Source organism: Ochotona princeps, chromosome 11 (genome assembly GCF_030435755.1).
Source record: "Ochotona princeps isolate mOchPri1 chromosome 11, mOchPri1.hap1, whole genome shotgun sequence".
In the NCBI taxonomy this organism is placed as follows: domain Eukaryota; kingdom Metazoa; phylum Chordata; class Mammalia; order Lagomorpha; family Ochotonidae; genus Ochotona; species Ochotona princeps.
This window is the reverse complement of record NC_080842.1, coordinates 73,735,646-73,748,226: the sequence shown is the minus strand read 5'-3', so window position 1 is coordinate 73,748,226 and position 12,581 is coordinate 73,735,646. Positions and strand designations below refer to the sequence as shown.

Sequence of the window (12,581 nt, the reverse complement as noted above, 5' to 3'; positions counted from 1 at the left end):
GCGAAGCTAGCAGGACTGAGCCCAGGCACATTAGTGGGAGGGGCGGGGCTGGACCAGGGCTGAGAAGCAGGTAGGACGGCAAGAACCAGGGCTGTGCCCGGCAGTCAGCCCTCTGTGGTCAGCTGCATGGCCTGCTGCCTGTCCCTGCCAGCTTGGCTGCTCGCATGGGGCTGTGCGTGGTCACAGGAGGCTGGCATCTGACACTTTCCTGAGGGACAGGACCCCTAGCACAGGTTTGCCCAGTGGCATTTCCTGCCCACCAAGGGTGCTTCTCCCAGCATCCCTCAGGGGCTCCTGCAGGGAGGGTGCCTGGCCAAGGAAAAAGGGTTGGGAGCCCCCTGGACTCCAGTGAGGGGGTGGCAGGCCTGAGGGGAGCTTGGACCGCTGGACCTGCCCTTGCGACACCCTTATGGGTGTGACAGGACCCATCACCTGCGGGGAGATGGACATCCCTGGACAGGAAGGGTCTGGGACTGAACTTGTTTACACGACAGCTGGAGAAGACATGGACCATCTTCCAGGTGGACGCCTCTTCCGGAGGCTCGGAGGCGCAAGGCACCCCACACGGCTCCGGGCACCTGGGTGTGCCTTCTACTCCTGTCCTCCCTGCCGACTTTGTCCATTCGCCCCTGGCCCCGGGAGCTCTGGGCAGGGGTGGTAGCACGGCCCCGGCGCCTCTTTAGGGTCGCCACTGCTGCCAGGGAGCCACGCAGACCCCGCAGCCTCCTTGGGTCGCGCCAGCGAGCTTCGTCTCCAGGGAGCTGGACTGGCGTGGGGGCGCACACGTTTTGCCCTCCACCCCGCCTGCAGCACCGCCACCATCCCGGGGGTGCGCGAGGGGCGGGCGGGCGGCTTCCAGCGAAGGGGCCAGCGGACTCCACGTGGCGGGGCGCGGCCGGCCCGGGCGCGCGGGGAGCCGCCGCCAGAGGGCAGCAGGAGGAGGGGGCTCCTGGCCACGCCGGGCCTCGGCCGTGCGTCGTCGCTCACCTGCTTGCGGTCGCCCCTCCACTCCACTGCAACGCCCACCTTGCCGCCCACCCGGTTCGGGGGCCCCCCGTCGGCCCCTCGCTTCCTGCTCCCGAACGCACCGCGTTCCAGGACGCTGGGACGCACCTGCCCGTCGTCGCCCGCACACCTGTCGGAGCTCGTTCCGCCCCCACACCTGTCGCTGAGGCCCAGCGTCGCCTCCCCACGCCCCCGGAGCACCTGTGTGTGTTCCCGACACAGGGCCTGGGCGGGACCCCGTGATCACGCGGGGACGGGGCGCCCTGGTGCCTCCAAGGTGTGCGAATCGGCCGGAGGCCGGTCTTGCGGCGCTCGCTATCCGTGTTAGCTCGGGAAAGGACGGCTGCCTGGAAGAGGGGGCTTCCGGGTTAGGGTTTTCCAGGGACAGCGCGGCTGGGTCTCGGCTGGGCGGTCACCTGGCTGGCGCGGAGGGGCACCGAGGGGTCCAAGACCCCAAGTTCTGTCTGGGGAAGAACCGGCCGCGAGCGAATCTCCCCTGGACACGGCCCGGGGACCGACCTGGTCCACTCCCGCCACCTCCCCGCAGGCCGCGCGGGAGCACCTGCCCCGGGGGGCTACTCCTGCGCGGCGCCCGGGGCCCGCCAGCCGCTGCAGGTGTGCGAGCGGGAGCCGGGTGGGCGGCAGGGGTCGCGCCGAGCAAGCCCCGCGCGCCGCCAGCGTGAAGGCCCGGGCCGGCGCCTTCCGGGAGAGCCGCGGGGCGGGGCGCGGGGCGGGCCGGGGCGGGTCAGGGTCGGGGAGGGGGCGGGCGCGGGTCACGCCCCGGGGAGCGGGCCGCCCGCGCCGCGAGGGTTAAGGCTCGAGCCGCGCGTGAATTGGAGGAAAGTTTTGCGGCGGGGCGGGGCGCGCGGCGGGGCGGGCGCGTGGATTGGCCGGCGGCGCGGCGGGGGCGCGGCGCGGGGCGGGCCGGGGCGCGCGGACTGGCCGGCTCGGGCGCGGGGGCGGGGCGCGCGGCGGGCTCGGCGCTCGCTCCGGGAGAGTTGACAAAGCCCCGCAGGGAAGGACGCCTCGCGGCGCGGCGCCCCCGGGCCCTCCCCGCCGCCGGGACCCCGGCCCCGCCGCACGCGCCCCGCGCCCCCGCGCCCCGCGCCGGGCCGCGGCCCGAGCCGCCCCGCGCGCCAGGTAGCGCCGCCCCGCCCCGAGGCCGGGCCCGGGGGCGCGGGGCCGGGATGCGGCGCCCGGGGCGGCGGTGATCGCCGCGCGCGCCCCGAGGGCCCGGCCCTGAACCGGCGAGGTGAGCTCTGCGGTGCGCGCGCCCCCGGAGGCGGCGGCGAGGGTGGGAGGCCCGGGTGGGAGGCCCGGGTGGGAGGCCGGGGTCCTGGGGCCCCGGCACGCGCCGTCCCCCCCTCCCCACCGCCCCGTCTCCGGCCTCGGCCCCGATGGCGCAGGCGGCGCTGCGGGGCCGCGGGGGCCGCGTCCGGACGGCGGCCGGGCCCCGACGGGCGCTCAGCGGGCGCCTTTGTCTCTTCGCCCCGCGCAGCTTCTCCCCGCGGCTGCCCCTGTGGAGCGCGGCGGGCGGGGCGCGGCCGGACCCCGAGCCGGTGGCCGCGCCCCCCTCACACGCCCCCGGCCCGAGGATGACGCCGCGCCCGGCGCTGCTGCTCCCGCTGCTGCTGCTGCTGCCTCCGCTGGGGGCCCCCCCGCCGGCCGCAGCCGCGCGAGGTGAGTCCTCCCCTCCCCGGGGACGCAGCAACCCAGGGATCCGCCCTCACCCCGGGAGTCTCTTCTCATGCTGGGGTCTCCCTTCATTGCAGTGTCTCCTACATCTCTGGGGTTCCCTGCCCACGCCTAAGGTTAGCGCTCATCCCTGGGGGTCCCCTCCTCCCAGCCGCCTCTGCATCATCTGCTTCACCCCGGGGGGCCCTGTCCTCATTTCAGGATCTGCTGTCCCACCCACCACATGCCAGTGGCCTCCTGGTGCATCCTGGCGTGGATCTTGTCCCATCCCTACGCTTGAGGCCCCTTCCCCGATGGTTCAGTGGGTGAGGGGGTGTTGGTGGCTGTGGCCCCCAGGGACCTTCAGGGCCTCCCTGCTATGGGGTGTGAATGGCGTCGCTGACTGTGTGTGAGGGCCTGCAGGACCCAATGCTGTCGGCTAGTCTGAGCAGCCTGTGCCCAGGCCTGCCCTCCAGGCCAGCTGGGGGCTAGGGGATACCAGCCTGGAGGGGTCGCTGCTCCCCCAGGGGCTGTGGCAAGGCAGGTCATCACACACCTGGCGGCCACCTGGACTGCCCTGTCCTGGACATAGCCCTGCGAGGGCACCTCCACCACTGCCCGCCATGTCCCTGTGTCACGAGGGTACAGGCTGGCCTCTTCCCTGGCGAGGCGGGACCTTGGGCCAGGCCCTGCCCTGTCCACCAGTCCTGAGACGTCCCCCTCCCCCACTGCCAGCCAGCGCACGGCCCGGCCTTATATGGCCACATTCGGTGCTGGGCGGCGGGCGGCGGCCCAGGTGGGCCTTCTGCCACGGTACCCCCCCGCCCGCCTCGCCCGGTGCCCGCTGGGGACTGGCTGGCCGGAGGGTGGGGGCTGTCCAGGCGCGGCCAACCTGGGTGGAGCTGGGCACTTGGGCTGCCTGGGGTGAGCCCCCCATGGCCTTGGGCCTGGGCACCAACCCCCCTTGATGTGCCCATCCAGGCCATCCTGGCACCTGCCCATCCCAACCCGCTGGCTTAACTGGTGGGCAACCGGACACAGGCAGGGCCTGGTGCTTGCCCCTGGAACGCCTGTAGCACACCTGGTCCGTCCCTGGCAGAGCCAGGGGACCGGGGCATGGGTGGGGAAGGCACGGGAGGGAGTGAGGTGACCTAGGGCCTATTGGCCGCGTAGCCATTGCTGGCCACATGCACCAAGCTCCTTCCCACTTCCCCATCTGGGGCTTGTCCCCGCATCTTTGGGGGAGCATCTTGTGTCCCCAGTGTGGCTGACAGGGGTCATCAGTGGGTTTGTGAACATGACCACCTCCCAGCCTCTCCAGGGTGGCCCAGGGCTGACTGTGGCTGCTGTGTGCAGAGGACTCCTGGGGAGGTGGCCGAGCTGTGTGTATGTGGTGTGTGTGAGTGTAGTGTACAGGTATGTGGTGTGTGTATGTGGAGGGGGGCTGTGGTGGGTGCCCCTGCCTGGCGCCAGCTTCCACCTCCAGCAGCGGTGGAGGTGGGTGTGCGGGAGCCGCACCCGGGCGCCGGGAGGCGAGGCTGCGGGCCAGCGCCACGTCCTGGAAGGGAAGTAAATCAGGGCCCGGGCCGGGCAGGCGGCAATGGGGACAAAGCGGCCTTTCTCTGCTGCAGGCGCGGCCGCCCGCTCTGTCCATTGTGCGGCTCGGCCCTCGCCAGGGGATGTTGGTTTTTCCCGGCCGAGGCCTCCCTGCCCGGGCCCCACTCTGGCAAGTGCGGGGGAGGTGGGCTAAGGCCCCGCAGATCCCACCCCCGTGTGGCCGGAGTCTGCAGGGCTTGGCTCTGGCATGTCCAGGTGACTGCCTGGCCAGTGTGTTTGCTGCAGGGAGGGACAGGCCTGCCCCGGCCCTGAGGACACCCAGATTGTGTCATGGGGAGGGGCCTGTATGGTGTCCCCAGCCTGTCCCGTGTGCCTGGGACCCAGCACTGTTCCCCCAAGAAGGCCAGCCTGTCTGTTGTGCCTGGGACCTGGTGCTGGGAGCCCCTGCCTTGGACACAGCAGCGGTGGCACATGTGGGCTCAGGGTGAAGGGGCAGGGCCTGTGGAGGGGGTTTTCCAGGTAACAAGCTGGGGTGCCCAGCCAAGCCCTGGCTGTACAGGAGGAGGTGGTCCCAGGCCCTGAGGGCTGCCCGGGGCTGGTTGGTAGCAGTGCCAAGGCTTGTGCACATGTACGTGTGACACGTGTGTCCCTGGGCCTTGGCTCCTGGGTCAGGGGGTCCTGATCCTGAGCAGTGTGCCGGACCTAAGGGACCAGGCGTGGTGGTGGCTGGGGCGTGGAGTGACCCCACAGCCAGAGTGCTGTCTCCTGAGGTCAGGCGCATCTTAGTGTGGTACTGATTAGTCGTGGGCAATTCCTGTGGTTGGGGGTGCTGGGCCCTGTGCAGTCTCTGCCTGGACTTGGGGAGGGGACACAACTGGCCTGGCCAGGGAACCCAGGGCCCAGCAGGTCTCCATGGGGCCAGGTAGCTGAGCAGAGTGGACCCTCGTGCTGGGCTTGTGGCCTCTGTTTCCTGTGGTCATGGTCACACCCCGGCCTCGCCTGTCCTTACTCCCCCATCACACATGTGTGCCCAGCCCCGGACACGCTGCCTGGGGAAAGGGTCCCCAGGCACAGTGCCCACCTGGGTCCGCATGTTCTTGCTGTTGGGGACAGATTGGGTCTCCTCAGCTCCCTGCTATCTGAGTGGATGTCCATTGGGTGGAGCAGTGGGGGCCCAAGGATGGGGGTGCTTCCTGGGGTGGGGGTCCCTGGCTGGTGCGTGTCCCCAGCTGCACTTGGATGTGACCCTCAGCCTGTGGCAGGGACAGCAGGAATTCCCTGACAGCCAGGGAGGTGTGGTGGTCCACACAGGATGGCACTGCCCTCCCTGCCCCAGGGAGCCCATGTAGACCCAGGGGCCTTGGCTCTTCCCTGCTCAGCTGCAGTCTGTGGGGTCAGCCCAGCCAGAGGCAGACGGAAGGGTCTAGGGTCCCTGGCGCTGAGCTGGAGGCCCTGCTGCAGCTTCCCCGCCACCCCCCAAGCCTACACTGAGGACATGTGAGCAGCGCCCAGGCCTCAGGGGGCCCTGAGGGTCCTGATCCCAGCCTAGCGCTGTATGTGGGTGGGTGGGGTAGCTGCAGTCTGTCCTGGGGCCTTTGGACCTGAGGGTCAGGACGTGGTGTGGAGCCCTCAGGTCTGATCTTGCTGCCCTCGTGCCCACCTGGCCCCCCAACAGGCAGACCCTCAGATGCTTGGGGTGGGTGCAGGAGCCCCACTCTGCCCACATTCCCCAGGGCGGCACTCAGGGTGCATGCGGGCGTCCCAGCTTCTGGCAACACGCCCCTCACACTGCCCTACTCCTGGCAGGTCCTCCCCGCGTGGCAGACAAGGTGGTTCCTCGGCAGGTGGCCCGGCTGGGCCGCACGGTGCGACTGCAGTGCCCAGTGGAGGGGGACCCGCCGCCCCTGACCATGTGGGCCAAGGACGGTCGAACCATTCATGGCGGCTGGAGCCGCTTCCGAGTGCTGCCCCAGGGGCTGAAGGTGAAGGCCGTGGAGGCGGGGGATGCAGGCGTGTACGTGTGCAAGGCCACCAATGGCTTCGGAAGCCTCAGCCTCAACTACACCCTGGTCATTGCCGGTCAGTGGGGGTGGGGTGCTGTGGGGGTCCCGCAGGGAGGCTCAGGTTTCCAGTTCAGAGGGGCCGCAGGAAGCAAATGGCCTGGGCACCGGGAGTGGCAGGTGTGGGGCCCTGGGGCCAGGCTGGCCTGGGTAACGGCAGGGGCCCGGCTGTCACGGGCGGGGTCTGCATTCCTCATTGTGCCCCCTCGTCACCCGTTCCTGGTCTGGGTCAGGTTGGGGACCTGGGTGTTCCCTCCCCTCTGGGTCCCTGTCTGGGTGGGGGCGGGGATGTGGCTGCCCCCAGTGGCCCTGGGAAAGGCCCGGTGACAGCAGGCATGTGAGCCCTGCCTGCTGGCCAAGCCTGCGGCTCCTTGATGTGGGCTAAGATTACCGCAGCTGCCGGCTGGGCCCAGCCCCCTCCCCTCTCGGCCTCGGCAGAGACCCCAGAACTGGGGGAGGGGGGTGGGGAGTGGCCTTCTAGTCCCACCCACGTCTGCCAGGGTCACCTGCCCCTGGGACTGGGCGGGGCCTGCCCTTGCCCAGCTATCTGGCAACCCAGTGGGTTCTTAGGGCAGCCAGTGGGGCCACCTGGTGGTCTGGCCAGGTGTCCCCTTACCTGCCCACATCCCCCTCCCCCACAGATGATGCTCCAGGGAAAGTGAACCCAGGGCCCAGTGGCTCCCCTGGGGGCCAGGAAGATTCAACTGGCCAGCAGTGGGGTAAGTGTGGGTCGGGGTGGGGGCCCCACATCTGGTGTGGTGCCGACCCTCACAGCTGTTCTACATGTGTCCCTCTTGCAGCACGGCCCCGTTTCACTCAGCCCTCCAAGATGCGGCGCCGGGTGATTGCCAGGCCCGTGGGCAGCTCTGTGCGCCTCAAGTGTGTGGCCAGTGGACACCCGAGGCCAGATATCACGTGGACGAAGGACGACCAGGCCTTGATGCACACGGAGGCGGGGGAGCACCGGAAGAAGTGGACACTGAGCCTCAAGAACCTGCGGCCGGAGGACAGTGGCAAGTACACCTGCCGAGTGTCAAACCGGGCGGGCGCCATCAATGCCACCTATAAAGTGGACGTGATCCGTGAGTGCAGGGAGGGTGGGATGGGGGGGCCCGCAGGAGTGGGGTCTGGCAGCCCACCCACACCTGCCCTCCGCCCCCTGCAGAGCGCACGCGCTCCAAGCCCGTGCTGACAGGCACACACCCCGTGAACACCACGGTGGACGTGGGCGGGACCACGTCCTTCCAGTGCAAAGTGCGGAGTGACGTGAAGCCGGTGATCCAGTGGCTGAAGCGCGTGGAGTACGGCGCCGAGGGCCGGCACAACGCCACCATCGATGTGGGCGGCCAGAAGTTCGTGGTACTGCCCACGGGGGAGGTGTGGTCGCGACCTGATGGTTCTTACCTCAACAAGCTGCTCATCGCGCGTGCACGCCAGGACGACGCCGGCATGTATATCTGCCTCGGCGCCAACACCATGGGCTACAGCTTCCGTAGCGCCTTCCTCACTGTGCTGCCGGGTGCGTGTGGGGCCAGGGTGGGGGCTGCCAGGGACATGTGGGACCCTGGGGTGGGGGCTGCCAGGGGCGTGTGGGGCCTGGGGATGGGGCTGCTGGGGGCATGTGGGACCCCGGGGTGGGGGCTGCCAGGTGTAGGGGCTGCAGGGAGTGTGTGGAGCCCCAGGGTGGGGGCTGCGGATGTGGGGGCTGCAGGAAGAGTGTGGAGCCTAGGGATGGGGCTGCTGGGGGCATGTGGGACCCCTTGGTGGGGGCTGCAGGGAGTGTGTGGGGCCCCAGGGTGGGGGCTGCCGGGTGTGGGGGCTGCAGGGAGAATGTGGGGCCCTGGGTGGGGCTGCTGGGGGGGCATGTGAGGCCCCCAGGGTGGGGGCTGCTGGGGATGGGTGGGGGCCGCTGGGGTGTGCAGCTGTGGTAGGTGTGGGGTACGCCAGCCTGGCTGAATCCCCGAGTCTCCCTCTTGCAGACCCCAGGCCTCCGGGCCCACACGTGGCACCCTCGTCGCCAGCCAGCAGCCTGCCCTGGCCTGTGGTGATCGGCATTCCAGCCGGCGCTGTCTTCATCCTGGGCACTGTCCTGCTGTGGCTATGCCAGGCTCGGAGGAAGCCCTGCACTCCTGCTGCCCCCGGGCACCGCCCACCTGGTGCCACTGCCCGTGACCGCTGTGGGGACAAGGACCTGCCCTCCCTGAGTACGGCCCCCAATGTGGGACTGTGTGAGGGGCTTGGCCCCCCAGGCACCGCCCAGCACCTGCTGGGCCCGGGCTCAGTGGCTGCTCCCAAGTTGTACCCTAAGCTGTACGGAGATGTACACACGTACACACACACACACTCGCACACACACTCGCACGTGGAAGGCAAAATCCATCAGCATGTCCACTACCAATGCTAAGCGGGTACGGGTGAGGGGCCGGGCTGGAGGGAGGGTGGTACACCGGCTGGCACCTGAGGGGCCCTGTGTACACACCTGACCACATGGCTATAGCCACAACACACACGCACACATGTGCACACAATGGAATGCTGGCATACACTAGAACACACAGAACCCTTGGGAAGGCTCTGCAGTGACATGTAGCTGACATGTAGGTGACATGTAGTCACGGGCTAGTTGATGAAGGAACCTGCGGCCCTGTTGGGGACCACGGCGGCTGCAGTCACACCTGCCCTGTCTGGCCTCAACTGCTGCTTCCCTGGGTGTGCAGTCCCAGGGCTGAGTGGGCAGGAAGGATGGGCCTCCTATTTATATTTGAGGAGTTGAGGTGATGTTGAAGGGGGAGGGCCGGGCTGAGGGGCTTGGGCTCGGGGGTCCAGGGCTGGCCTGGCTTCAAGACTCAGCCCCCAGCAGCCCTGGGCTTCCCTGCTGAAGCCACATACATTTAATTTATTTTGTTTAAACAAGGCAGTGTGTATGGTGTGTGCTGCTGTGTCTGTACATGTGGGGCCTGGCTTCCCCTTGGACAGGCCAGAGCCAGGCTGTGCTCACTTTCCTGCCCAGGGCTGTGTGCCTGTGTGCTCCCGCCTCCCAGTGTGGTGCAGGACAGACCCCTGGCCCAGGTTCTTGCCAGACCACGTTGGGGTCCGCAGGGGTGGTTGCGGGTGGGCAGCTGGGGACCTGGACGGCTAGGAGCCCCCAGTTAGTGGAAGGGCCTTCTGAGGGGTACTGGTGCGAGTCAGCCCTGCCTACCCGTTAACCTCCCTGGTCGGTGTCCTTTGAGGGTGCCCAGCTCTGACACCCTGGGGTGTGACCGTCCCTGTCTGAGCCGCCCACAGCTGCTGCTCGGAGCCTGGCTGTAGATCAGAGGCCTGTGCCGCCTGCACTAGGGCGGGGCAGGGCCCCAGGGGAGAGGCCTAGGAGACGCCTCGTGGGCCAGCTGCTCTGCCCCGGGCACTGTGGCGCACTGGCCACTGCCCCTGTGGCCCCCAGTGGCCCCCAAGGGCAGGCCTGCAGCTGGTGGCTGCACTTTCCTTTCTCTGCTGGCACTACCCAGAGGGGCTCCCCTCCAGCCATGGTCAGCCTGGCCAGCATAGGGGCTGTCCAGGTAGGACCCACTGCCAGCCCATTCTTGGTCTCCTTCCTTCCCTCCAAGGAGGGCTGCACCTGCACTGCCTCACGAAGTCCTTGTGGGGGATACAGTTCGCCAGGCTGCAGGCTCCAAGGGGCCTGAAGCTGTTGGTGGGTGGGGGACCCTCCTACATGAGGTCAAGCCAGGACCCCTACCCTGTGGTTCCGCTTAGCTGTGATGGGGCCCCTGGCCTCTGTACCTGCATGTGTTGAGTGGCCGGGCAGTGCCCCGATCCTCCTGAGGTGGGTTCCCAGACAAGGTTCCTTACAGCCTGGACCTCACTGCTGGGAGGGGGTGGAATGCCTGAGTGCCCCCCTAAGGGTAGCCTGTGCAACTGGCATGCAGTATCACTGTACACAGTGGCATTCATGTCTCAGTGCACACAGTGGTGCTCACACAGCGCACACTGTGGCGTCCATGGCTTTCCTGATGTCTGTCATGCGCTACAGGTAGCATGCATGGGTTGCAGCCACTCCCTCTCCTGGGGACAGAGACCCCAGAAGCCTGAGTCCAGGAAGGGCCAGCTTGAGGTGCGCATCAGGGCTAGGTGATGTGGGTGCAGGATGCAGAGGGCCCAGGCAGGGGATGGATGGGAAGTGGCTGCCCAGGGTGCTGGCTGGCTGAGTCTGGAGGGGTTGGCTCCTGGGCAGCGCCCGTGGGCCTACCAGGGCAGCAGCCAGGCTGGGGTGTCTGAGGCCCCGGCTGAGAACGAGGCACAATCCACCCTTTGTTCCCAGGCCGCCGAGCCCTGAGCCAAGAGGAAATGAGGCGGGCGCCAGCCAGCAACAGGGCCGGCCAGGGGCTGCTCCAGGGGAGAGCCCGGCCCTGCAGCCCAGCACTCTCTGAGCCCTGGAACAGTTAACCCAGGGCTGAGCCTGTGGGGGTGAGCCCATCCTGACCCCCTGAGGGGGCCAGGCACTGCACACTGCTCAGTCTGTATGTGCACCTGGGAAGGGTGGGGGCTGTGAAGCTGACCAGGCAGACCTGGCTCCTGGGGAGCAGCCGGCCATGGCTGACGCAGGGCCAGGGGGCGGCCCAGTCCATGGGTCACTCCTGCCCAGGTACAGCCCAGCTCCAGAGGTGCCTTGGCCTTCACCGGAAAGCTGCCCACTCCCCACAGCTACCCAAAGGGGACAGTGGGGCTCAACCGGCCCCTGCAACTCTCCCATGTGGAAGCCATCCACACGCAGATGGCAGCCTGACAACCCAGTTCACCCACACACAAGGGCCCCTGCTGGCTGGGGCCAGAGAAGCTGAGGCCCCAGGGGCCAAGCAGCGGCTCTCACCCTAGAATGTACATGTGGGATGTTTCTGCATGCGCGAGCACACATGCAGCTCGACACCAGGCAGCCATGCATGCAGCTGCCTCTGCTCTGGGCCAGCTTGGTCGCCTGTGTCCAGGTGTAGATGTTCCTGCGAGCTGTCCTGGGGGCCCAAGCTGCATGTCCACCTGCAGGTCCCCACTGGTCTGTGGGCCCCTGCCCCTGTGTCCTGAGCCCACCTGGGCTGGCTAGGCTCACTCCTGGGCATCCCTGGGCTCTCGGAGGACCTAGCACTGGGCACCATGTGTACTCCAGTTGTGGGACAGTGCAGCAGGGCCAAGGGAGGGCAGGGCATCACTGCTCTGTCCACCCGCCCTGCCAGCTAGACCAAGGGGTTCACCCAAGCTGCTGAGACTTCTGGGCAAGACTGTTGATGACCACCTCATGTTCTCCCTTGGCACTGGGACGATGGCCTCCCGGTGCTAGATCCCTGAGGTCATGGACGCTACACGTCCATGTGTCTGACCCCTGGATTAAGATGTACTTATCCATAGACCCAGTGTGATAGCCTAGTGGCTAAATCCTCACCTTGCATCTGCCGGTATCCCACATGGACACTGGTTTGTGTCCCAGCTGCTCCACTTCCCATCCAGCTCCCTGCTCGTGGCCTGGGAAAGCAGTCGAGGACGTCCCAAGGCTTTGGGACCCTGCACCCACGTGGGAGACCTGGAGGAGGTTCCTGGTTCCCGGCTTCGGATCGGCACAGAACCGGCCGTTGCGCTCACTTGGGGAGTGAATTATCGGACGGAAGATCTTCCTCTCTGTCTCTCCTCCTCTCTGTATATCTGACTTTGTAATAAAAATAAATAAATCTTTTAAAAAAAAGATGTATTCACCCATGTGAAAGGGAACGTGGGAGACAGCATGCACAAGTCCACCCCCAAACAAGCTGCACGAGCCAGGCTGGAACTTCTTCATCTCCCATGGCTGTCTCTCCCAGGGCAACAGCAGGGAGCTTGGTTGGAAGTGAAGCCACGGGTTCAGGCAGGTACCCTCAGGGGACACTAAAGGAAACCCTCCTCACCATTGCTCATTTGGCTGCTGGAGGCAGTCATGGTCCTCTCCTGCCACTGTGTGGGGTGGCAGTCCAGGCGGGCCAGCTGCAAGTCTCCCCTCTCCAGGGAGCCCACGTGCTGCCATGGCCACCCAGGGTCTTCGGGCAGCAACTACCCCTCCACATGACCTTTGGGCACTGTGTGTGAATGAGGCCACACCCCGTCTCGGTCAGCCACGGGCTTCGTGGCTCCCAGGGCTGATGTTGAGGCTCCATGCAGACCCGGTGGTTGCCAGGGCTTGTCTCCAAGCCAGTCAGGCCCTGCCCAGGACGTAGGGGACATCTGCTGTCACAGAGCCTCGGCCCTCTTGGTCCTGGCCCCCATACTCCT

At 67.6% G+C, this 12,581-nt stretch overlaps 1 protein-coding gene across 2 annotated transcripts; it reads left to right on the top strand.

Annotated features, from left to right (window-relative positions):
* The first annotated feature begins 2,003 nt into the window (after positions 1-2,003).
* On the top strand, positions 2,004-9,211 carry FGFRL1 (fibroblast growth factor receptor like 1). Of its 2 annotated transcripts, none has more exons than XM_058670375.1 (7): positions 2,004-2,257; positions 2,504-2,685; positions 6,043-6,315; positions 6,938-7,015; positions 7,097-7,309; positions 7,462-7,815; positions 8,276-9,211. In XM_058670375.1, the coding sequence occupies exons 2-7, from the start codon at positions 2,601-2,603 to the stop codon at positions 8,698-8,700; spliced, it is 1,428 nt and encodes a 475-aa protein (XP_058526358.1). In that variant the 5' UTR covers positions 2,004-2,257; positions 2,504-2,600; the 3' UTR covers positions 8,701-9,211. The 2 variants fall into 2 exon arrangements, with proteins under 2 accessions (XP_058526358.1, XP_058526357.1); XM_058670374.1 differs by having other exon boundaries at positions 2,005-2,257; positions 7,097-7,378.
* Positions 9,212-12,581: the final 3,370 nt, after the last annotated feature.

Bases quoted from the DNA above. Each gene is read 5' to 3' on its own strand.
- FGFRL1 (XM_058670374.1), top strand. From the start codon at position 2,601: ATGACGCCGCGCCCGGCGCTGCTGCTCCCGCTGCTGCTGCTGCTGCCT. The intron at 7,016-7,096 runs GTAAGTGTGGGT...TCCCTCTTGCAG, and splicing joins TTCAACTGGCCAGCAGTGGG to CACGGCCCCGTTTCACTCAG. The intron at 7,379-7,461 runs GTGAGTGCAGGG...CGCCCCCTGCAG, and splicing joins CTATAAAGTGGACGTGATCC to AGCGCACGCGCTCCAAGCCC.